At 42.5% G+C, this 26,569-nt stretch overlaps 1 protein-coding gene across 13 annotated transcripts in view; it reads left to right on the top strand.

Annotated features, from left to right (window-relative positions):
• The window catches only part of RHBDD1 (rhomboid domain containing 1), a 137,940-nt gene that overhangs the window by 56,436 nt on the left and 54,935 nt on the right, over positions 1–26,569 (top strand). For 12 of the 13 annotated variants that reach the window (XR_005783237.1, XM_040450847.1, XM_040450851.1 and 9 more), the window contains 2 exons: positions 15,158–15,246; positions 18,382–18,438. Coding sequence is in view for 12 of the 13 variants with exons in the window: in XM_040450847.1 (XP_040306781.1) it covers positions 15,158–15,246; positions 18,382–18,438 (146 nt within the window). In the remaining variant the exon portion in view is untranslated. The remainder of the gene's footprint in view (positions 1–15,157; positions 15,247–18,381; positions 18,439–26,569) is intronic. The other variant, XM_040450848.1, reaches the window with a different exon arrangement.

The following is a 26,569-nucleotide window of genomic DNA, read 5'->3' as shown; positions in this document are numbered from 1 at the left end:
ATATATATATATATATATATATATATATATATATATATCATCAAGTGATTTGAACTCTGAGCAGAGGGTCACCTTTCCCCCCTGTTTCTCTCAAATGATTTTGTGAGATGTGACACACTGGTGGGTAAAAAATACCTTAGGACTTGCTAACGAAAGACACTGTGCACAGAATCTGCTTTTCTAGCACATATTTTTATAGATGTTGAAAATGCTGTTGTCAAACAGTATTTTAAAAACTGTCAGGTGTGTGTGTGTGTTTTTCAAATGAGCTTTAAATAATTCAGTACTTACGCGGGCGGCAGAAAAATGACTTTATAAACTTGCAGTGCTCTTTTTGTACTGAATATACAAGTAGAGTCTATGAATTAAAAATGAACACTATCCGATCCATCTTTTTACTAATAACCAGTGTAGTGCAGTGTTGATGGAAATCTGCTGTTACTAATGTTTTTTGGTGTTTTGTTTTGTTTTGTTTTGTTGCATTTTGCTTTGGAGAATCCCTTAAAGTCATTTCGGCGTAGATACTACCTCTGTACTTATGGTGAACTAGGTTTCTGAAAGCAAGCCTTGTCTGCTTTATCTAACTTGATGGTGACTCATGGTGGCCTCCTTCCCTTTTCTTCCCTCCTGCAAGCTGCTGAATGAGAAGTGAGGCTAGCGTTCTAGGATGCAGAAGATAGTTCGCTAGGAAAAATCCCCCCCCTTCAAGAGTCTAATTGTGTGAAAAAGTAAGGGTCATAGATTATTATGACTCTTAGCCACATTTCTCACAGACTCATTACTCAGAACTCATTTTTCCCCTGATCTTCCTGTCCCCGGTTTGTTTGTTTTTTTAAAGGTGTGACAGAGCAAACCTCGTTTGTGTAAAAAGGCTGGATGGGATGTCCAGTCCTGAGGGCCACGCTTCCTCTTGCCGATCGAGAACCGTGGCTTTTTCTGAAGGCAGAAAAATGTTCTTCGTCATCATCGTTATGACTGTTTTGTTTTCCTCAGTCAGGTATTTCGTACTAGTCACAGAGGTATTATTCATGTTCTGGAAGTTATCACATCTCTGATCTGGGCTTCTCAGGTCGTGGCAAAAGATTTAAGGTGTATTTGCAGGGAGTGGGAACTGACTGAGTCACGGCCACGGAGAACCGAGAGTCACAGTTGGGTGGCAGACACGGGCGGGGATGGTGAATATCCCTGGCTTGGAACAGGAAGTTTGAAGCTTTTTTGCACTGTGGCAGTCATTTTGAAGATTTGATGTAAGAAATGGCAAAAGTTCATTTAAAATTTATAGATTCCACCCCAGTGTCTCTGAGTACACTGCCAGTGATTGCTATCAAGCATCTTGAGCGTGCTGATTATACACCGTTTGACACACATTGTTTGTAATGGTATTTGAAGTGCTGCCGACTGACTCATTCTGCGTATTCAGTCTGGAAAGCTTCATCAGCACCGTCATTCCCCGTGCGGGCGAAGCCGACGGCCTAACTGATGAGGAAGGTGTTCCGCGTGCGTTCCGTAGTGTTCCAAGACCTTCACAGGACTTCGTCTTTAATGATGGCTCAAGGTCCCCATTCAATCTGGATTTCATAGATTTTTGCCTGTTAATTTCAATAGAATTTTCTTACGGTCCAGCTCAGAATCCATGGTGGAAAGAAGATTGGCTGGGGGAATGGGCAGCGAAAGAGCTTAGAAAACAGTAAACGAGATTGAAATCACCTGGTGCAATAAAGCTTTTAGTAGATTTGAAGAAGGCACGTATTGGTTTTTTGAAAGAAAAAAAAAAACTTGTTGAGGATTGTAAGTTAGAAATCAGAGTAGATTATTTGATTTTTTCGCAAGTGCTTTGTGGCTCAGAAGTGACCCATGGTATTGTTAGACTTGTGTCACATGAACAATGACATGGTTCCTACTCATGCTTCTGTCGGAGTCTCAGGCTCCTCATTGCAGGTTATACTTCCTAGTCAAACTTCCTCAGATGTGCCGAGTCTGAGGCAAAGACAAGCAGAAAGTGTGTCCATCAGGGAGGTGGGGATCCTTGGGATGGATACATTCCTGAGTCTTCCTTTCAATACACATTTATTGAGCGCCGCTCGCACTTTCTCCTCACTCTCTGTAAGCTTGGCCCTTGGTTTTACTTCTCTCTGAATCTCAAGTCCTCATCTGTAAAGTGGGACCAATAATAGTACCGGTCTTATGGGCTGTCTGCGAAAACGAGAGATACCACAGGGAAAGTCCTGAAATCAGTGTCCGGCTCCTTGGGAGAGCTGCCACCACTTCAGGGCCCCTGAGTTGTCTTCTGTGGGCACAAGAAGAATCACTGAAGCTAGTCAGAGCTTCCCAAAGTCTTCCAGTGCCGCCTGAGTCCTGCAACCCCCTGGAAGTCTGTGCTAACACTTACTGAGTAAAGTCTCCGTGAATTTCACAGAGCTCTTTCGTGGAGGTGGTAAATAGTGTTCCTCAGTTAAAAAAATGAGATGTTTGAATTTTTTCCTCACCTTTTGCTTCGCACCTACAATATGGCAGGCATTATATGGAATACTTTTATATGTATTTTTTCTCTTTTAAGTCTTGCAAGATTACTTTTATTATCTTCCACACATGAGGAATGGACCTGTATCTGATACCAGGGCGGAGGTTCTGAGAATTGATTTGGTGACTCGACCATCTGGGTTAATAATTCTTCAGTGTACGTGACACGTTTTTGACTCTTTCGTTAGAATCATCAAGTCCCCTATCCCACCTGGAGTCTTAGCTTATGCCGGAACTGAAAGAGCGTCTGGCAGAACTCCCCTTCAGACTTTGAGATCTGCTGGTTCTACCTCGCTTCTGTCATCCTCGGACACTTTTGTTGTTGAGATTCTTCTCGTTACATTTTAAAGAAGCCCAGCTGAAACTAACTTGATCAAAGAAAAGGACCTCTGTTGGCTTACATGATTAGAATTTCTGGTGGTGCAGGCCAGGGCTTCAGAGGCATCAGATGTGGTAGGATTTGGAGGTTTGGACAGGGTGTATTAGGATTTTGTCTCCATCTCCTGGCTCTATTTCTTTTCCTGTGTTGGCTTCTGTGTTAGTTATTTATTGCTATGTAATAAACAGTATCAAGTGCGGTGGCTTAAAAGAGCACGAATCTGTTATTTCATGGTGTTTGTGCAGCAGGAGGCTGGGCATGGCTTATCTGGGTCTCTGGCTTCAGGATTTCTCACAAGACTGCAGCAAAGGTGTCAGCCAGCACTAAGATCTCATCTGAAGGCTTGACGTGGAAGGATCTGCTTCCAAGCCATGTGGTTCATCAAAGAACACAGTTCCTTGTGGGTTGTTGGACCAAGGGCTTTGCCGTCGCCTGTCAGCCAGGGGCATCCTCAGTCCCTCGCCACTGGATTCTCTCCACAGGTTAGCTCACAGTATGGCAGCTTCCTTCATCAAAGTGCACAAAAAAGAGTCTTCTGCTTGTAAGGCAGAAGTTACGATCTTCTATAACGCAATCGTGGAAGTGGCACGCTATATTGTTGGGAAGGAAGTCGCAGGTCCCACCCATGCGCAGGAAGAAAGGATTGTAAAAGGGGTGAAGACCAGCAATCAGGTATCATCAGGGCTCATCTTGGAATCTGTCCACCACACCTTCATTCTCCACATGCAGAAGCTCACCTACCTGGTGGCAGAGTTGACCAAAAGCTCCAACCTTCCATCATCCTAGGGCTAGTGGCGATTCCAGAGAAAATAGAGCCACTTATCGCCTCAGATTCCATATATACACCTGGAACCCCCCAATTGGAATTCTTGGTTGAAAACATTAATCAACTCTGGCAAGCTTAACCACAAAAGGACTGATCAGAAGGCTGTCCGATATCTTGTAGAATTGTTGAGAATACTGAAGCACTGCGCTGGAAACACCTGAGAGAACTGGATGGAACTGGAACATTGCTACCCTAGACTCTCATCATAAGATTCTCAAGATGAGATCTATCTCACTGGCCAAGTATAGGTCCTATGCCTGTGTACAGCTGCAAGGAAGGGAGATGAGGGAATATCTCCCCACCTTGGGCCTCCATTGGAGGTGGGACCATTTCTTTGACACTGACAGTGCCCTGAGATGAGCTCTTGTGGGTCTCGTGGCTTCCACAGATGCTCAGCCTAGCAGGTTGCTTTGCTTAAACAGATTCTCCTCTAATAGGCATTTTCAGAACTGTGTTGCCCGTGGTTCTGTGCTCATGTTTAGCATAAACTCTGCCTTCCAGGCATACCAACAAAGCTGCTACAGAAGCAGTCTGTGATATCAATGGCACACCCAGATCTCTGAGTCATGTAGTAGGTGGGGCATTCATTAGTCAGAATTTCGATTTAGACCAGATTTAACCACAAGTGGAATTTAATTTTTCTGAAACTAGAGGCTAACTTTGTGATCCAGTTTTGTTTCCTGGTCTTTGTGTTGGATCTAGGGATTCGGGGATCACCTTAACTCTTTCCTGTTGGTTACCTTTGGCCATGTGTATATCACTTTCTTGGATATGTGGGCACACTAGCTGAATTACCAGGTTTTTATAAGTTCAAAGAACTTGTAAATCTTTTGAAGTGAGCTCACATGTTTCCTTGCATGAATTTTCAAAGTTATACTTACTCTCTTGCAGCATTATAGTAGAATATATTAAGGCCCACTTACCAAGAAGGGAAACAGATGTCACTTCTATGGGGTAGTTTGTAGGGTAAAGAGGCTTGCGTAGTCTCAAAATGTTTTTCTTATTGGCCTACGATGTAGGTGTAATCTCACCATTAGAATTTGAGCTTTGGCTTGAGATCAGTGGACCTCAACACATTAAAATCACCTAGGGAATTAACAAAACCAAAAAAAAAAAAAAACGAACAAAATGATGTCAGCATCCCACTCTAAGGAAATTTTGAAGAATTTCTGGGGGTGGAGTCCACGGAGCTGTAACTTTTTTTTTTTTTTTTTAAGTTTATTTATTTATTTATTTATTTATTTATTTTGAGAGAGAGAGACAGAGAATTCCAAGCAGGCTCCGTACTGTCAGCATGAATCCCAGTGCGGGGCTTGAACCCACGAAGATCATGACCTGTGCCAGAATCGAGAGTCGGATGCTCAGCTGACTGAGCCTCCCAGGCACCCCACCCTGCCACCCTTTTTCCTTGTGTATCCCTGTGATGACTCCTATTAATCGGGGTCACTGATGCCGGTCTCTTCCTACAACTTCAGAGAGCTGCCCCCCTACCACGGGATTTCTAGGAATCACACTGCTTCTGAAAACCCCTCCATAAGGCTGAGCTCACAGGAACATCCATTTGCTTCATAACAGTAGCACATGTTACAATCAGTCTATAAACAATCCAACTTCTCTTTCATTTTATATTTACTTGTGGAGGTGATGTGCAAATAATCATTCATGTGGTATCCAGAAATATTTCTGTCTATAGTAATAGCAGATGGCAAAGCATTTTTCACGTGCCAAGTTGCATTTATTCTGCCACAGTGCAATGTGGAAGTGATCATGGCCTCTTTCAAATATTCTTACTCCCCATGTGCATTTCAGTCGTGGTGGGAAGTTTGCTTGCGTATCAGTTCAATATGTTGTAGATTTACTTGGAATCCTTGGAATTTGTGCATAGTATAGTCACATGGGAAGTACTTTGAAAAGAAAGATTTTTGAGGCCTAATGATTAAAGGTTATCAATTCCACAAACATTTAATAAGCATTTGCTGTGCACTAAGCCAGTGGTTTTCCACTGGAATAGGTGGGTTAGGTCCCCAGGAAGGACTTTGGAAATTGGCAGGGTTGTTTTTTGTTATTGTAATGATTAGCGGTGCTGCTGGCATTGGGTATGCAGGGGCCAGAGGTGCTAATCGCCCTGCACCATGCAGGACAGTGCCCTCCAACCAGAATGATCCTGCATAACTCTCCCATCCCCAAATCTGTCGGAAGGACATTTATGTAGGTGAATAAGCTGTTTATGATTATCCGAGCCTAAAACCTAGTTGTGCTTTTCATATAAACACCAAGTTGTGTGTGTGTGTGTGTGTGTGTGTGTGTGTGTGTGTGTGTGTGTGTTTGCTTTTTTTTGGCATGGATTTAATATACAATGACTTTTCCAGGAAAATTGTAAATGTAACTTAAGGGAAAATTGTACTTTGCTTTTTTTTGGAGTCAAAAGTTATTTATCGTCACATAAAATCATGTCACCGATGGAACCCTGCACGTGGTATTTGAGTCACAAAAAGCCCATCTGTATCTGCCTGCATATACTATTCTCACCTTCATGCAGATTCCATACATAAGGGCAAGCAAAGGACCATTTTATGTGTCTTCTGGTAGTATCCTATGCAAATAATTCCTATGATTTTGTTGCATTGCTTGTTAAAAATCTTTATTTTACAGCCAGAGCATTATAACGTTGAGTTGAAATTGTGTGTGTGTATGTGTCTGTGTCTTAAGAAGTATGTGCGTAATTGTGATTGTTTATAAATTTTATTTCAAGAAGATGGAGCCTTGCAAACTGTTTGAGTTTAAGGGGGCATCGGGTATGATAGGGTTGAGAGCCACTATCATATCTCTGCCATCGCAGAGATGGCAGAGAAATCAGCAGACAAGGAAAGATCTGGGTGCCAGGAAAATACAGAGGAGCCGCAGACCCTACCCTGTCCTGCAGGAACGTGCTGGCCAGGAGCGTTTTGCTAGGGCTTAGCCGGGTGAAGGCAATATTGCATACAAAGTCGGGAAGGGTGAAAGCGAGGCTTTTGCAAATGGCTCGAGCTTGGGTGTGGTCGAGCTGCGGGCTGGCAGTGGAGAGCAAAGGCTAAGAGGCAGCTGGAGCCACGTGAAGGATGTAACAAGGCTAGCTTGTGTTTTATTCTAGAAGCACTGGGGAGCTACCAAGAGGCTTAAGGATTGGGGCGAGGCTGGCTTGTTAGAGAGAGTGCTTGCACAATGGTGAGCCAGGCTGGAGCAGAGCAAGGGGGACGGAGCCAGGCAGAGGCCTGAACTAAGACAGTGCCAGTGGGGAGAGCCAGTGCAGGTGGGTGCACGTTGGTCCCAAAGGTGTCACAGCCAGGATTCAGCCCCAGGTGATAGAACTCCAGTTTCCCCTGTTCTCAAGCACTTTCTTAGATGATCCCAGGGGCCGGGGTGCATGTGGGATGGTGCAGAGAACAGGGAGAGAGTTTGGGCAAATGGAAGCTACTCAACAGTGAATTTGGAAAACCAGGGAAAGGAAGCTGTAGGATACGTCTGGTCCTGTGAGGTGTCTGGCGAGCAAAGGAGCACAGGCCTCACTTCTAGAATTGCACAGATGGGCTCTGTAACGTCTGTGCCCCAATTAAGTGTGTGGGGTGAAGGGGAATCGTTGTTTGCTTATGTCGCGTGCAAAATAAAACCGACCTGTTGCTTTCAGTTAATTTGGCACACCTTTCATTTCGTTTTGAAAATCTGAGTAACAACGACAGATTCTAAAGAAACTTTGTAATACCGCAAAGCTACAGATTTTCATCTGGAGTGCTATCTGAAAACATTTGCCTGTGCCACATGGGAGAGAACATTCTTCACGATTTACCCTCACAACAACAAAAACATTTAGATTTATCCACTGCACTGGTGAGAGAAATGCCGTTCGTTAAACGAGGGCCTTGCCAAATTCTGTTCCCTTTGTATTTGAAAAAAAAAATGCAATTACTAAAACACTATTATAAGAAGTTTGGAAAATAGAAAGGAAGATGTTACTCCTTGCTCCTCCCCCCCCCCATTATCTGTTGCTGTTTTAATGTACATTACCTTCTTTAAATCTTATTTTTAGATACATCTATGTATATTTGTGTGTCTATAATGTGTCTTATGTTATATACATAAAGATATATTGTCATCTATGTATATTTGTGTGTCTATAATGTGTCTTATGTTATATACATAAAGATATATTGTCGTCCTAGTATATACAAATATTCTAGAAGTCAAATAACATGAAATATCCTGGAGCAGTATTTTGAATTATTCTTACACTCAGTTTCCAACTTGGTACCCAGCTTCCTACTGAATACTGTACTAGTTGCCTCTATTTAGTTGTCTTGCAGGCATCTGTCCCGAAACACATCAATACTGAGCTTTGAACTCCACCCACCCTGCCCTCTCCTCTTCCCAGTTTCCTATATCCCAGTAAAGGGTTCCACTGTCCATCCTTTTTTTTTTTTTTAATTTTTTTAAATGTTTGTTTAGTATTAAGAGAGACAGAGTGCAAGCGAGGGAGAGGCAGAGAGCGAGAGGGCGACACAGAATCTGAAGCTCCAGGCTCTGAGCTGTCAGCACAGAGCCTGCCGTGGGGCTCGAACCCATGAACCGCGAGATCGTGACCTGAGCCACAGTCAGACGCTTAACCGACTGAGCCACCCAGGCGCCCCAAGGCTTTTACTGTCCGTCGTGTTGCACAAGGCAGCAGCCTAGATTTCTCCCCTTCCTGCCCCCCAACATGGAGTCCACTGCAAGTTCTTTCATCTCTGCTGCCCGAATAGATACCGCTCACTTCTCCCCACGTTTGCTGCTACCACCCTCTTCCAAGCTGCCCTCATTCTTCATCTGAGCTACATGAGCCTCCTTACTGGTCTCTACGCTGGCTCTTGCCTCTGTAGATTCTGCTCTCCCACTGGACAGAGTAGATCATCGTGAAAAATTCTCCCATTTAAAATTCTCCTGTGGCCTCCTGGTGTACTCAGGAGACAACCTAAATTCCTCCCCTTAGCACATATGGCCTATAAGATCTGGTGTTTGCGCCTCTTTCCAAATTCATCTCATGCTGTAGGATGTCCTCACGCTCACTCACTAACTCACTGTGTTCCAGCCACCTAAAACACACCAGGGTCTTCCCAGCCTCACAGCCCCTACTTGTGTGCTTTTCCCTGTGTGAAGCTTCCTTCCTCCCCTCGGGGCATACAAGCTCCAAATGCTATGGATGTCACTTTAGATGTCACTTAAGGAGCCATCCCAGACTACTCTAGGGAAAGTAGAGTTGCTTCCTTACATTGAAACAGTTCGCAGTTAGAGAGTGTGTGTGCCCCCACCAGACTGTAAGCTCCGCGAGGCATCGACCGTGTTTGTCTTATTTATGCAATAGTCAGTACATATTTGATGAATGAATGAATGCTACCCTCTTGAATCAGCTCATGAAGTTATCTTGCTTCCAGGCTGAGGGCCATGGGACCAAGAACCAAGGAATGGCTAGGCATCATCTATGATCTTGGAAGCCCTTTTGTAAGAGAGACTTTCCATCCCTTTTCAGCACTCTTGTTTTTGTCCAGATCATGATTGTCTAGGACTCAAGTAAATGTCAGTGGTCAGCTCCCAGCCCCAGGCCCGAGGTTGGTGCCATGTTTAATAAACGCACATGGATATTAGAGTGGTTACGTGGCCAATATTTCAGTGCCTCCCTTGGGAGGGAATATAATATTGGAAGAGGACTGGTTCTTACTTCTGCAGCCAACAGTGGCTGGAAGGAGGTGCCGGGGAATGTGGTGAAGAGAAAGAATGTATAGACCAAGTCTCTCCCAAATCGCCATTGCCAAAGACACGTACTGGCGTAGTGGTTGAAGAAGGCATCCAGGACAGAAACCAAACAGTTTAAGAACAGTTTATCTTGGGAAGAAGCAGTCCTACCAAGGTCTTTCCTAGTGGCATGAATGTTCAAAAACCTCAGCACCTCTTGCCACACCTTGTGGCTGTTAGGTCAGTTTATTAGGATCGTTCATTAAGAGCCCCAAACAGTTAAGAACTTCTGTTAAATGCAGTTCCAGCCCGGTACAGACTGCTTTTACAGGAGGAAATTCTGGAACACGTGCTACAGCAGCCCCCTTCTAGCTGACCGCCTCTTACCTTACCGTGTCCTCTTGCCTTGTCTAACACTGTGTCTCCATCAAGCTACGTCCTTAATGAGGTCGTTTGCTCTGCACACACCGGGAGATTATGTCTTAGAGTAATACATTTTCTGCTTTCTGAGCTACGCCTGAGATGGCAGCTTCTTCAGCTGTGGAAAGAATTTGCCACTTAGCAGAGGAGGACCTTTATAGCTTGTCACAGCTTTCAATCATAGCTTAGGCTTTTGATTCCTTAACAGTGGCACATGGGAGCATGAACATTTTGCATAACCACTTAGCTCAACCTTCTAAGTCGCCTCTCAAAGTGAGAAGCAGTTTATGCCGGCATGATTGGAAAGAACCCTCTGTACTGGTGTTAATAATATCTGCATATAGTTTGCATAACTGAAATCCTCAATCATCTTCTTCCCAGCTTTATTGAAATACATTTGACATATAACACACAGTAATACCTTCATCTCAGTTTTGGTCCACAGTTACCATCACTATCCCTTATAAGCGATGTGCACCAACGGCGATTTGATTTTTTAACCTTTAAATATTTTTTGTGTTTTTTTAGTTTTTTTTTTTCCTACAAACACAAGTTGAGCCCCAGTTCTGTGTCAGCACTGCATCTCTGGAGATCTACAGGACAAACAGTAATGGCTAATGATTTTTCAGGGTTGTACAAAACAATAAGTCTACAACTGGAGTGGTTGTGGTATTAATGGCAGTGTATCCAAAATAAAGAGAAAATCTGAAAAGACAGATGAAGGACTGTCCGACTGAGATTTTTTTAGCAGCAGTGGTTGATCCTGTGCCTCTGGACAGATGGGAGGCTGAAACGAAAGATCTTTTCAGACATACAGAGAGTAGCAGAATTTCTTACTCTCAGGCTTTAGCTGGAAGAATGACTAACAGTCGGATTTGGGCAGGGAAGAAATTGAATCTAGGAGTAGGTTACACCACTACAGAGCAGCAGCCCAGCCAAGAGACGGGGCGTGTTAATAAACCTAAGTAATCCAAACAAAAGGCTGCCCCTGTCTTAGGATTTGAGTACAAACGAAATGTTTAGACTTGGGGCTAGTGTTTGAAATTCTCCCATTTGTGATGAATTATTTTCACTTCAGGCAAGGGTCTGTAACTGGAGGTCCGTGGATGGCATTCAAACCATCCGCGAACTTCTTAAAATTATAGGTGACATTTTGTGTATGTGTAATTTTCCTGCAGACAGGATTTGTGGCTTTCATCAGACGTTGAAAGGGGCTTAGAACCTGAACAATCTTAAGAACTACTGGATTAAGATATAGGCCCCAACTGGAATGAAATTACATGGGTGCTTTCCGCGAAGTTGAGACGTGATGATCTGAATTTGAATATTGGATCTTTGTGAAACGCCTGAGACCCCAGACAAATGATATTTCTTCTCATCGTAGTCTGTTTGCGTGGTGCACAACCTGTGTGACTGGACATGGCAGCAATGCGCCTGGCCCCTGTGACTGTACCTTGCCATCAATCGGTGTTTGATTATAGCCGTTATGCTTTCTAAAGGGAGTCACTACTGAGCTATCAGAAGAAATAAAGCTTCTCAGTGACCAATTCTGGGATATAATAATAGGTTTGGTGTTGCTGTTTTGTTAATCGAGAGGGTGTTTTGTGTAATACATTGTCTAAGTATGCAGGATGGGGAGGGTGTTGTGTTTAATCATTTTCTGTCTGGATGAGATGTGATATTAAAACAATTGTTAATTGGTGACCGTGCCTAACTTGTGTTTTCAGAATGCAATTGTAACGTATATCAGAAATGGGCATTTTATATGCAGTTTTAATTCCACTGCTCCATTCCTTCAGAAATTTGTTGAGTGCTAGTGTCAGGCTGTTTACTGCACTGGTAACATCACGGGTATTGGGTTGAAGAGGGTGGTCCTGTCCCTGAGAATTACTTTGAATTGGGATGGAAGGTGGCAGGCCATCACCAAATCCTCAGTCCCAGCCTAAGACCTAATCAGGCCCAGAAGAAGCCATGTTCCTAGGAGCCTGCCACGTGGGGCATCAGCCTGTGGGGGTGACTAAGAACGGAGTAGAGCACATACTTCGCGGACAGATGCTATGAGACCATGGGCTTCCTCGGACAACGCAGGCATCAAAACGTCTGTTTCATGTATATAGTTACGATCATAACGCGGTCTGCTTCTGAAGCTGTTAACTGTCTTCTACCAAAGCCCAGGACCTCCTTGTGGCCCCGCAGCACCCCCAAGCGGCAGGGACAAAGTGGCCAGGTGCTAGGACTGGGCGCCCTGCCTGCTGGGAAGGAGACACGTCTCCAGCCCCATTTCCTGCCCACGGGTCCATTTCCTCTCTCAGGACACGGGTGTCCCTTCGAGAGAGAGGGAGGCGGTCTGTCAGATGGTTACCGACGGCATGGAGAAGGGTAACTGCCTCTCAGAATGAGCCTAGGTTTCCTTTCCCGTGTGGCATGTCCCTTTTTGTGTGTGTTCTGTTGCAAAATCCTCAGTTTTGATTGAGATGATCATCATCTCTTATTTTAAGAGATGAACACCCGTATAGAGCTTAAATGGTAAGGACAGCTAGGGTTTTGAGATGGGACTTGTGTGAAAATGCGGAATGTCGGATGATGGTGCAATATGGTCTCTGGTCTGCCAGCTTTCCGTCCCCAGTTATTCGCAATTACATGAGGACAATCAGATTATAATTCAAACTTCTGCAAACTCATTTAGAGAGATAAGAAATTCATTTCACTGCATTGTACTCTAAATTGTAAATGAGGTTCAGGATTGATTGTTTAATAGGTTGGAGTTCTAAATTGAAATTTTCTCCCGTGTTATTTTGTATCTATATGATTCACCGTGAAGATTGGGTTAAAAAGTTAAAAAATGTTGATGCAATTTTCTTCTCTGTGAAATCGAGGTTACTATTTTTAAAAAATTGATTCTGGCCTCTCCTTTGTATCCCTCAAACTACCACTTTCTCTGCCATTCCTAGAACTATTTGAAGGGTTTTATGTAGCCTAAAAATAGAACAAAATAAGCGCAATTTTATTTTTTTTGGAAAAGCTCAGAAAAAGCATAGCTCGTGCTCTTCTTCCCCTAAAAATGGGAACCCGAGCGTCTGATCCTATGTTTTTATTATCAGGTTGCACATATTGTAGGTGAATCTATCTGATGAAGATAATAGCTCTCTTGAAGGGATGATTGTGGGAGTGGGGGGGGCGAGCGTGTATGTGCATGCATGCAGACACACACGCATTGTGACAGTGCGTGTGCACGTGGCAGGAGCTTTTTCGGGCAACGGTGGGAGTGAATTAGCTCCTGGAACAAACATCAGTGCCATCCTGCCTGTAGACGGCTTCCTCTGGTCTTTTCTCCGAAGCCTTCCATGGTCTCTTCTTTTCCTGGGACCTAACAAGTCTTCTCGCTAGCTCTAAGACAGTGAAAATGACTTGTGGCTGTTTTGCCTGTGATTTTCCAGGGCCTTTGCCCTCTTGGTTGCTGCTGAGGTAGGCAACGTGTGTTGGCTTTGAGTCTAGGTCTGCTGTAGGGGAGTAAACGTCAGCCCCTCAGCTCCATCACCGCCGTGGCTCAGGGGGTGCATTCTGAGTTGAAGATATAATGGGTTTAACTTGCCTCCTGGTGTCCTGGGACACTTGAATCGTTCATTCAACCCACATCCCAGTGTCTTCCAGTGCCAGGCATGGCCCTTGGGGTGTGTCATACATATGTGGAAACGACAGAAATCACTGTGCTCTTGGAGTTTACATCTGGCTCCTTAATAACTTTCTGGAATGAAGGTCACTTCCCTAAGCTGTGGAAATATTCATACACTTGACCCTTTGTTTGTTTGTTTCTTTTTAGTTTCTAATGTAGCATAAAAGATGAATAAGAAGACATCATTGGTGCCCTCAGAGAATTTGTGAGAGAGCGAGAGACAGAGACAGAGAGAGAGACAGCCGGGCCAATGTGTAGTTAACACTTCCCTCCCCGGTAGGCCGAGTACATGCTATAGTAAAGGCAGAAGCAGCATTGCTGAGGGAAGACAGCGGAAGGAAGGAGGGACACGATTTTTACGAAAGGGGTGCCTGCCATTCAGTTCAACCTGTGGTCCCCTTTGAGCACGTGGGGGTCTGGTGGTGGGTGCAGTGATGGACTTAGTGGGCCATGAGAGTGGCGACAAGGGATGAGCGAGGCCAAGTGCTGGGATGCCTTGGCTGCGGGCTGGAGTGCTCTGGAAGCAGACGAGTCAGTGAGTTTCACCGGATGGCTGTGACATGGCTAACCCACCATTCTAGAACAGCTGATGGCAGAGTGTGGGATGCACTGAGAGCAAGAGCAGGGGTGGGGGTGTGGGGAGGGAGGGAGACAGTAGGTGACCTTTGTTTATTCTTTTACTCATTCAACAAAGACTTAGCTGTGGCTTGCTGAGTCACTTATAGTGATTGCCAGTCTCAGATGGTACTTTAAGAAGAATGGAACCAAGGGCACCTGGGTGGCTCAGTCGGGTGGGCGTCCGACTTCAACTCAGGTCGTGATCTCGCGGTTTGTGGGTTTGATCCCCGCATGGGGCTCTGTGCTGACAGCTCACAGCCTGGAGCCTGCTTCAGATTCTGTGTCTCCCTTTCTCTCTGCCCCTCCCCTGCTCATGCTCTGTCTCTCTCTGTCTCAAAAATAAATAAAACATTTAAAATTAAGAAAAAAAAAGAATGGAACCAATTTAATGCCCTATCTCGTCTTTCAAGCTTGACGTTTACATTTTTTTCTCTTTGCTAAGGGCCTGAAAGGTACACATGAAGGCAACTTTAGGGGAAGGGGTGTGGACATCTCCGTTTCCTCTGCCGGGTTGCTCCTGCTCTTTGCCTCACTTGTCGGTGGTGTATAAAAATCCGCAATCGGCTGTGCTACACGGGGAGATATGGGGCCTCACAATGCCTGAATAATTTGAGATGTAATTCAGAGAAAACGGATTTCATTTATGTTTTGGGATAAGAGCCACAGAGAAAAACTGGAAGAAACAGATGGGTTTGTCTTGACAAAATGCTTCCACTGCTGTGAAGGAGCCAGCCCCCTTCTCTTGGTCAAGGAGGGGAAACTGCATCTTAAACATGTGGTGGTTATTATTCATTGTACTTTTTTTTTAAGGTGGGAAGCGTTCTTTGGACAGAGTTAAATGCTGCTCAGCGTAAAGGACGTGGGGGGGGGCAAAGCCTGCAGACTGTGACTAATTGACATGCACCGGCCTAATGAGAAGACAGAATGTGTCTAATCAGCGGCAGAGCAAATACTCACAAAGGGTCTCCTCCTTCTCTCCCAGGACTTCTTTCGCTGGGCATCTGGCCGGGATTCTCGTCGGACTAATGTACACTCTTGGGCCTCTGAAGAAAATCATGGAAATGTGTGCAGGTACAGAACAAAACACCCTTGGCCTGACAACAGGTTGGAAGTTCATCTTAATTTTAATGGAAACAGAAGCCACCCCAAGTTTCCCTGTGGTTCAGCTTAGGAATTCCCGAATAGGCTCTTTTTAAATTTTTTTTTTTTAACGTTTATTTATTTTTGAGACAGAGACAGAGCATGAACGGGGGAGGGTCAGAGAGAGAGGGAGATACAGAATCCGAAGCAGGCCCCGGGCTCTGAGCCATCAGCACAGAGCCCGACGTGGGGCTCGAACTCACAGACCGTGAGATCATGACCTGAGCTGAAGTCGGACACTCAACCGACTGAGCCACCCAGGCGCCCCCCGAATAGGCTCTTTTTAAAACCAAGAGGCCAAACACCGGCTGCACACGTGCCCCACACTGCTCCAGAGAAGAGTCTGCAAACCCAGATTGTGAACCAGAAGCTTCCTTAGGGGACAAATTGTGGTATTTTTACCTGCAGCATTAAGGGAACTCACAGAAAACTGCGATTTTCTTGAAAATGCAGAGAACTAAAATAGATTTTTTTAATTTAAAAAATGTTTTAACGTTTTTTATTTATTCTTGAGAGAGAGAGACAGAACACAAGCAGGGAGGTGAGAGAGAGGGAGACACAGAACCTGAAAGCAGGCTCCAGGCTCTGAGCTGTCAGCACAGAGTCCGATGCGGGGCTTGAACTCATGAACCGTGAGACCATGACCTGAACTGAAGTCGAACGCTTAACTGACTGAACCACCCAGGCACCCCTAAAATGGATTTAAAATAATGCATTCTTCCGTAATATTCCCCAAATTAATATATGTGCAAGGCAAAGTTAAAAAAGAAAAATCTGGACCGAAATGCAGGCCAGTATTTGCAAGAATTCAGAATGACCCCTAGGTTCTTGGTGGGTGAGATGCATATTCATGCGTGGCCGAATCAAGTGTGCTATGGCTTAAAGCGTGGCTTCAGCCTATAAAAGTTTGGGGGGTTTTTTTGTTGTTGTTTTGTTTTTGTTTTTGTTTTTTCTGGCTTTTTTTCCTGTCAAATTGATGCTCAATGAAAATACTTTATTTTATTTCGAATATATGAATTTTTTAGCCCTCTTAATTTAAAATGCTATACTGTGTTTGACTTATAGGAAAACTATTTTGCAGACACTTGTTTTATAGACCATATGAGTTCCAATATTTCATCTTTTATTCATAAGAAATCTTCTGAGACTATTTTACCTTTCCTTGAACCATAAATAATTTGTTTTCACACTTTGTGCCGATGACTGGTATTCTTGAGAACCATATAATATTCATGATATTAGAAAGCTTTCCAGGCACTGCACTGCCGTCTTTATTAGGGGGTTGTATTCACTTTCAGATGATTTTTACAGGCTGTGTTGCATCTAAACGGATTCCCATTTCCCTACATTTGCTTATTACTGTGTTTCCAGTGTGTGTGCTTGGAGGAGACAGCGGGAACTGCATTTATTGAAAATGTCCAGTTTCATTCTATTTTTGATACAACTTAATTATGGAAATCTAGTAATGAGCTTTGTTGCCCAAATGCGCCTTAGTACTGATAAGGGAAAAGGAATGTTTCTTGCGAGTTTAATGTTTTGTTTCATTTTTTTTTTTAAAGATTTTATTTTTAAGTAACTTCTACACCCAACTTGGGGCTTGAACTCATATGCCCAAGATCAGGAGTCGCATGCCCTACCCACTGAGCCAGCCAGGCGCCCCATGTTTTGTCTCATTTTCTATGTGTATCTGAAGTTGAAGTGGTTTGTAAAGCTTTCTTGCAGAATTTAGGGAAGAGTTTTGATTTTAAAGAGGATTTTTCCCCACAATTACACCATTTCAACTCTTAGTTTTCCTTCTTGAAACTTTGCTTATGTTCTGGGCGACTATTTTTTTTTTTACATCATGTTGTTTTCAAAGTAATACAATAGAAAATTAGATACTAAAAGTTGAAACAAACATTCAGTGCTATTTACAAATAGCCTATAATCTCTCTGCCTTTTTTCTGGTGAAGCCAGAGAAAGATCTAGGGTGACCTGAGAATTGAGGTGACCCAAGAGCCCTGTGGAAAATAGCCAAGTGCATCTGCCTGATAACTTCTGGAGAAGGAGCATCACACTGAAGTTGTGCCTGCCTGTTACTCCCCACACCGCCTCCCTTCAGTAGTGCTGAATTGACTGTCCTATTGCCCTGTTAGGGACAAGGAAGGGGAAAGGCCCTTTAGAAGGGTAAGAACCATGGCTCCCCCAACAGTCGTCTGGCAGCAGGTTCTCTGGACACCAGACCATCTCCACTTGTACAGGAGCCTCTAAGCCCAGGCTTATTTTAGAGGTAGAGACCCTCTTAGGTCAACAGGAACCTCTAGAACCTCTAAGGAACTGTAGAGGGTTTCCCATATTCTGTTCCCGATAGGGCTAGGCCCAGACAGAAGGGAGTTTATTTTAACAGTTGGTTAGAAATCACTTGAAATGACCTTGGCTTTGTTATAAAGAACCTCCGAATTGTTGGCAAGATCATCAGTTAAAGCCTTATGGCTGTTCTGTTCCATTGGTCGAGGTGGCTGTTTTTATGCCAGTACCTTTTTGGTTACTGTAACTTTGTGACGCAGATCGAAATGGGGAAGTGTGAGGATGGCTATTATCAAAAAGACAAGAGATAATACGCATTGGTGGAGGATGTGGAGAAAAGGAAGCCCTTGTGTGCTGTTGGTGAGGATGTAAACTGGTACAGCCAGTATGGAGGTTCCTCAAAGAATTAAAAATAGAACACCTTATGATATAGCAATCCCACTTGTGAGTAGACATCCACTGTATTGTATACTTGAAATTTACTGACAGTAGATCTTATGTTCACACACACACACACACACACACACACACACACACACACACACACAAAATGGTAACACACCATTGTGAGGTGATAGGTGTTAGGTAATTAACTTGATTGTAGCAGTCATGTCATATGTATATGTATATTAAATCATCATGTTATATACCTTTTAAAAACTAATGTTGTACAACCCAAATACATGCAGTTTTTTTTATTTGTTAATCAGACCTCTGTAAAGCTGGGGTGGGGGAATCCTTATGGCTATAATTAAAATGTCTGTTTTCCTTCATATTTAGGCAATTTTCCCTCCCCTGTTCATTACCCAGGACAGCAGTATTACTTTAATAGTTCAGGTAAGCACTTTATTTCATTGAATACATTTTGTTTTTAAAAATGACAGTGTTTGCCACCACAGAGCTGCCTTAAGGTGATACTGGCTTGTGCTGTTGTAGAGTAGCGTCTGCAGGTATGTACTGGAGCCACCATCATGCCTGGAAGCTAGATGGAGCCAGAGCCCAGGGAGCATATTTGGGTGACTTGGTAAGGAAGGCTGGGGAAGCAGGTGACTCTGGCCTGAGAATATTGTATGATTGGTATGAGGTCTCTCAGGCATGGGCAGGTTCATACTAGATCCGGGTCTAGTACTGGATTCTCAGTCTACAAGTCCACACTGCCCACTGAGTGTTACAAGTTAGTTTCAGATCTACTCTTCTCCACAGTCCACCCCACCTGCACATTCAGGAGGAATCATGCCTACCCTAAGAGGCTAAGGTAGGCGTTCCTCTAATAGTTAATACCATGTGACTTAAAGAAGAGAATATATTTTTTCTAAATGGTTTACAAATATGTAGAAAGCACTTCCTGTTAAAGCACATGACCTGTTTCAGACTAAGGCCCTCGTGTGCCGTGCTGGGGAGGCCCCCCTGTAGTGCCTGGGGCCAGTTTCTGCAGACAGGTGTTAAAGAAACCATAGCTGTGGATGTCTAGGTGTCTTTTGGAGTCATTCCACTGGAGAACTGGGGTCGGCAACCTTTTCTGTGAGGGGCCAAATAGCTAACGTTTTAGACTCCAAAAGCTTTGATGGTCACATGGTCTCTGTCACAACTTGTCCTTGTAGCATGAAAGCAGCCAGAGACAATTCATAAACAAATGAGTGAAACCTGACTTACAAAAATAGACAGTGGGCTGTATTTGGACCACATTTGTAGCTTCTTGACCCCTGACTTAAATAATATAGGTACAGAGAATTATATATATATTAACGTGTCTGTGTGTGAAGATATATATATATATATATATATACATACACACACATGCACACACACATATACATGCATACATACATATCTCCAATTTTCCATATCTTACTGATCCTGCTAACCTCTAAGTTTTCTGTCAGTGCAGAGAAGGGGGTTAAAATCTCCCAAGTATGATTATAGAACTATCTGGATCTCCCTTTAATTTGGTCAGTTTTTGCCTCATGTATTTTGTCTTTCACTGAATCTGGGAGGATTTCAGATATTAGTTATACAAATGTTTTTTCTCCAGTCGCTTTCTCCTCTCTTCCTGAGACTTTAATGACATGAAATCTAAACATTTGATAGTGTTCCTCAAGCCCTTCAGGCTCCTTTTCTTCCCCCCCCCCCCCCAATCTTCCTCCCTTTGTGTTCTGCACCTTGGATAATTTTTGCTGATTTATCTTCAAGTTCATGGTCTCTTTCCTCTGTACTCTCCATTCTGCTATTGAACCCACCCAGCGGCTTTTAACAATACCACATCTACTCTTTCCATTTGGTTCTCTTTTGTGGTTTCTATCTCTGCTGAAAACTATCTTTCCATTCATTTCAAGAGTGTTCACTTTATCTCATGGAGCATGGTCATTGGTCATTGGATCGTCTTTATAGTCTGTCTGGTAATTCCAATCTCTGAGTCTGCTCATGGGGCTGACATCTGTTGATTGTCTTTTAATCCTGAGAATTAGTCACTATCTTCCATTTTGTTTTAGTTTGGGATTTCCAGTAATTTTGACGGTGACTTTTTTGACTATTGTGAGATTCCAGATCCTGTGAACATCACCTATAAAATATTGACATTTTTGTTTGTGCAGGCAGTCACCCTCTTCAGGTTTAGAACACAAATTCTGTCTCTCCTTCTGTGGGTGATTAGGTTCCAATGTCAATTCAGTTTTCAGATCTTCTCCTGTGCTATTTGATCCATTCTCATGCATGTACCTCTCATGGGTTAATTTGATATTTGTGTGGCGGGTTATGTAGCAGTTCAGTTTTTAAAGCCTTTGCATTTTTTTTATTTTTAAATAAAAAAAAATATTTATTTCTTTATTTTGAGAGAGAGTGGAGAGAGTGCATGAGAGGGGGAGGGGCAGAAGGGGGGAGAGAGAAAGAGAAAGAGAGAGAGAGACTTGAGCAGGTTCAAGGCTCAGCACAGAGCTCAGTATGGGCCACGATCTTACAACCCTGGGATCGTGGCCTGACCCAAAATCAATAGTCGGATGCTTAACTGACTGAGCCACTAAGGTGCCCCTGCTTTTTTTTTTGTTTTTAATCCCCCCTTGGGTCTGTTCATCACATACTTAGCTCAGAGATGGACCCAGGGCTTGTGCGAGTTACTTCACAAAAATAGGAGATTCCTTTTATGTAGATACGAATTTCCATCTTTTATCATTTCCCTTCTGCCTCAAGAATTCTCTTAACCATTTCCTTCTAGTTCAGATCTCTTGGTAATCCATTTTTCCAGCTTTTTTACTAAAGAACATCCCCCACCTTTTCTGATTTCCAGTCACACCAATGTTGGATCGCTTCATTTTGTCTTACAAAAATCTGAGACGCTGTGTAATTGGGTACGTGGGGACTTCAGTTTGGATGGTTTCTATTGCTGTGTGTTCAGATTCTTCCACAAGGTCGAGTTTGCTGTCAATCCTGTCTAGTGAATTTTTCCACGCACATATTGTATTTTTCAGCTCTGGAAGTCCTATTTCGTTCTCTTCTCTGTCTTTCATGTCTTCTCTCATTATATTCATGTTTTTCTTTAAATCCCAAGCATAGCTATAATATTTATGTTCAAAGTCCCTGGCTCCTAATTGTGCCTCCTCTCTCTCTCTCCCCCCCTCATAAATAAATATATATGTAATATATATATATATAGCTGCTACAATACACACTGATTTTTCTCCTGGTTGTGGGTCACAATTTTTGTTTGGTAAGTTTTGATTAGATACTAGACATTGTGTATTTTGTGGTGTTGAATTTGTCTTATTTCAGAGAAAACTAAACTTTGTTCTGACACAGAGTTAAGTTTCTTGATGATCAGCTTGATCCCTCTGGCACTTGTTTTTAAGTTCTTTAAGGTGAATCTAAAATAACTCTTATTCTATGGCTAATTCTGTGCTACAACTGAGGTATCACTTTTCTGGGGTCTCTCCTGAATGGCCTTTGTTTAGCAAGGGCTCTCTGTTCTGGTTGGTTGGGAAGCAGAGATCTTCCAGCCCTGCCTGAGCTCTGAGAATTGGTCAACTTGTAGATCTTCATCATTCTTTCCTTGGTCTCATGGTATTTCACCCACACATGCCTGGCTTAGTAATTCAGCCAAATCTCCAGAGGACCCATGCAGATTTCTGAAGGTTTTTCTGTACATTTAGTTTTCTCCTTTGCTATACTCTGCCCTGCAAATGTCAGCTCATCACGAGGACCCTGCTGCACCTGCTCATGTCTCCTTTCCCTGTACCATAGTCCGGGAAGTACCTACAGGCTTATTTCCTTTCTCTCAAGGCTCAAAATCTTGTATTGCCTGTTAATACAATGTCTATTGTATTTCAAAATGTCTATTTGTTTCATATATTTTCTCCAGTTTTCTACTTGAGTATGGTGGAAGGGCTAGTTCAGTTCCAGTTACCCTTTCTAGCAGAGGTAGAAATCCATTTCAACAGTATTAGCGTGATACATTCAGTGTGCAGCCTGAGAAGGAGGAGTAAGATTGCAGTTGGTGGAGGTTATTCAGAGGAAGTGGAGAATGGGTCTTGAATTAATAAGTAGAAGTTAAGCAAAACAATGGGAAGAAAGGGATTATCAGGCTTTTACTAAAGAGCCTGTTTGAGATTATCCAGAATGTGTCAGAGTGCCACTGGAGGATTTAATCAGTGGAGTGATACTATTGGAGTTATATTCAAGCTCTGTGTTTGATGTCGTTATAAAGGTTTGGATCATGATTATCAAGCCTGGCTATACATATGAAGCACCTGAGGAGTTTTTATAGTATATCCAGGCCTTGAGTTCATCCAAGACAAATTAAATCAGAATGAGGACAGATACAGGGAATTGCACTTTTTTTCTTAACTACCCAGGTGGTTTTAATGAAATCAAGAACAAAAATCATAGGCTTAGATGATTGGGTTTACATAGACTTGGGAACCATAGAAGTGAATACTGTTGCTGCCCCAAGAAAAGATTTCACTTCTGAGACTTTTGCCTGTGCTAATTTGAATGCTTAAAATGTTACAACTGTGGTCTTGGTGCAGGAGAGGAACAGGTGTTGGGGAGTGCCAGCTCACCTCCCTCTGTCTGTGGACTCACCTAAAGATAAGTGCAATGAGTAGTTACTGACTAAGCTGATAAATATACTCATTTGGAAGAGCATTGATTCCTTTCATCTGTTGGTTATGGAGACCAGCTTACACTGATTTAATTATAAGAGCTTTATTGGCCCCTGTAACTCGGAAGAGGTGGGTTGGTCAGGAAGACCCATTTTGGTCCTCTCTCCCATTGTGATTTCTCACTTCTGTTGACTTTATCCCCTCTACTTGGCAGAGAACATGGCCCCTAACACTAGGCATCGGTAGAGGAAAAAAGGTCTTTCTCCTGGTTGATTTGTCAAATCCCCAAAAGTAACAGGAATGTTCCTCTGGACAAAGAGAATAATAAGAATATACTTGTGCACAGACATGTATGTCTTAAACTATTGTAGATTCCCTAGTCCTAAGGTCTTGTGTGACAGCTGGGAAATTGAAGTTTAGGAATGTTAAGTAATCTGACTAAAGTCATACAGCTAGTTAGTGATAAAACCAGGACCAAAAGTGCCACTCACCAATTCCTAGCCTCTGCTTTTTCTATCGTACAGGGATAGGAGGTGAACCAGACATTCTGCTGATTTATCCTAACGAAATAGGGCAGTTCCCCTTACTGTCTTCTCTTTCCTCCTTTTTTTTTTTTTTTGGCACTCATTAAAAAAAAATAGTAAAAAGGGAAACCTGCTCCTTTCCTCTTTCATTTGGAAGAGGCATGCACAGAGCAGACACACAGACCAGAGAATTAAGGGCAAAAATAAAAGCCTCTTTTACCTTTCTCTCTTATCCCCTGTAAGATTACCATATTTATATTCCTTCCTCTGAAGTGACTGGATTTCTTCAAAAGCAGAACTACATAAGGCCAGGTGGCCATGCTAATGGTCATCTAGGGAACTTGTATGAGAGCATGTGTATCTCTTACAAGTAATGATTTATTTTTAATATGGCCGTCCTTAGCTGGAAGAGTCTTTATAGGTCAAAGAACCTCATGAATGTTTAAAAAGCTGTTACCAATTTTTCTAATCTTGGTGGTGTTTCTTGATCTCTTTTGCCATGAAATCCTGGTATGTGTATAAGGAACAGATGGAGTAGTTAATAGAATAATGATAACCAGAATTTCTTTTACTACAGAGCCAAAGTATATAGCTACAGAAGAATATTAAACTGGTATTCATTGCAGGATATAATTTAAAGTTATTTATCTTAAGTGTTTGATTGTTGGGTTTTTCCAGCCATGTTTATTATGAAGATTTAAAAATATCTGATTGAGCCAGTGGAACAGCTGAAGAAAATTTTTTGTCCTAGGAGACCTGTTCTCATTATAATAGATATTGATGGGAGTTTTAGTCTTCTTGATGATTTATGACTGATGATAGAGAACCTTTAACCACACTAGTCTTTCTGACTTAACTTACTAAAGCTTTTCCTTTTTCACCCTATGTTTTGTCTGACAAGTACCAAATTAGATTTTATAATATTCAGATGTTTAGAGTTGTAGACTTTATTTCGTTCAGGCACTTCTGGGTTGTTTTTTAACTAAGAAATAACATGAAGAAAAATGTTTTTCTGTGTTAAGAAAACATTGTCTCAAATTGTAGCAAATTTACGTGGTAATTGAAACTCTATAGATGTATGCAGTAATTCTGATATCTGTATAAATGGGTATTCAGTGCTTTGGGGTTATTTTGGGTTTTGAATTAGCTGAACATTTTCGAAGGTAGATAGGTAGAAATGCTGCTTAGACCTTCTATAACAGAATAACTTTCCACAGTGGTTTGAAAGTGGTAATGAGCCATATGGGAAAGTGCCCAATATGCTTCTTTCTGTTGCAGTAAAGTAGTTGGCACTCCCAGAGAATTGGGCAGTCTCTCTGTTCAGGGATTACTAAAGCATGCCATGGTATTTAATGACTTATCCATAAGTATTCCCTTATGTTTTGGAAGTTGCCCCTGTCTTTGGTTCTACGTGAAGTAGACATACTGACTGTATTTTAACTGTTTGCCCTTATGTGGAAGGTTTTGTTGTTGCTGTTGTTTTGGTGAGAATTCAGGAAAGCAATATTTGTAACACTGCTGCAGTCTTTACTCTCAGGATATAAAACCTGCTTAGTGGGTGTTCCCCAACATAGCAGTGGGAGCTCATTTTTTTTCATAGGAAAGTTGAGTAGAGACCAGTTTGAAGAAGGTGTCCATATTTAAATTTGAATCCAGATCCCACTTCAGTCCTACACTATTGTGAGGATTCGGGCACTTTGCTCGTATCCTTTTCTGTTTTAAATACCATAATGTTAGGGGCGCCTGGGTGGCTCAGTCGGTTAAGCGTCCGACTTCGGCTCAGGTCACGATCTCGCAGTCCGTGAGTTCGAGCCCCGCGTCGGGCTCTGTGCTGACAGCTGAGAGCCTGGAGCCTGTTTCGGATTCTGTGTCTCCCTCTCTCTGACCCTCCCCCATTCATGCTCTGTCTCTCCCTGTCTCAAAAATAAATAAAACCTTAAAAAAAAAATTTAAATACCATAATGTTAGTATTCTGACATGGGAAACATGAGAGACAATGTGGAAGTTGGGCCATTGGAGGTATTTAGTAAATTTCCACTAATTTTTTACTACTTTAGAAGCAAAGCTTGTCAGAATTAATTCCCAAAATCCTGAACATTTTTATTTAATGTTTACTTAAATCATTCATTTTGTGTGTGACTTTCCAGGACATGTAGTAAAACAGTACCAAGGTAGAAGAGTATTGTAATAATCAGGAAGAGTAGACAAGGACTCTGAATAGACTGCTTTCCAAAGAAGATATACAAATGACCAATAAACACATGAAAAGATGTTCAGTGTAATTAATCATCAGAACCATAATGAGATACCACTTACACCTAGTAGGATGGCTATGGTGAAGATTGGAAAAATCTGAGCCCATAAACATTGCTTTGTGTAAATTTAAGATGGCACAGCTTCTTTGGAGAACATTCTGGCATTTCCACATGGTTAAACATAGAAGTTCCGTATGACCCAGAAATCTCACTCTTGGGTATATACGCAAGAGAAATAACATGTCAGGGTGCCTGGGTGGCTCAGTCGGTTGAACATCCGACTTCAGCTCAGCTTGTGATCTCACAAGCTTGTGATCTCACAGCTTGTGGGTTTGAGCCCCACATCAGGCTCTGTGCTGATGGCTTGCTCAGAGCCTGCAGCCTGCTTCAGATTCTGTGTCACCTTCTCATTCTCTGCCCCTCCCCTGCTCATGCTCGCTCTCTCTCTCTCTCTCTCTCTCTCTCTCTGTTAAAAAAAAAAAAATGACAACATGTGTCCATTTAAAGACTTGCCCATGAATGTTATTCACAAGAGTCAAAAGGTGGAAATAAACCAAATGTCTATCAATTGATGAATGTGATATAATCACACATGGAATATTATTTGGCCACAAAAAGGAATGAAGTACGGATTCATGCTACAACGTGGATGCACCTTGAAAGCATTATGCTAAATGAAATAAGCCAGACACGGATCACCACATATTACATGATTCCATTTATATAATTGTCCATAATAGTCATAGCTATAAAGACAGAAAGTAGATTAGTGGTTACTTAGGGCTGGGAGGGACAGGGGACGATAGCTAACGGGTACAGGTTTCTTTTTTAGGGTGATGAAAATGTTCTAATATTGGTTGTGGTGATGGCACAACTCCATGAATACACTAAAAGCCATTGAGGTGTATACTTTAAATTGGTGAATTATATCATATGTCAATTATATCCCCTTAAAGCTGCTATGAAAACATAATGAATAGACACATATACTTTGCATGACAAATATTTGTATAAATGTGTATCATTACATTAGATTATCAGCTGAAACTAGATCAGTGTGTTTTATTATCATTTCACTGTTTCTATGAAAATAAAGACT

The sequence above is a fragment of the Herpailurus yagouaroundi genome, unplaced genomic scaffold (assembly GCF_014898765.1).
Source record: "Herpailurus yagouaroundi ecotype Mexico unplaced genomic scaffold, PumYag 202, whole genome shotgun sequence".
NCBI lineage: Eukaryota > Metazoa > Chordata > Mammalia > Carnivora > Felidae > Herpailurus > Herpailurus yagouaroundi.
This window is presented reverse-complemented; position numbering and strand designations above follow the sequence as displayed.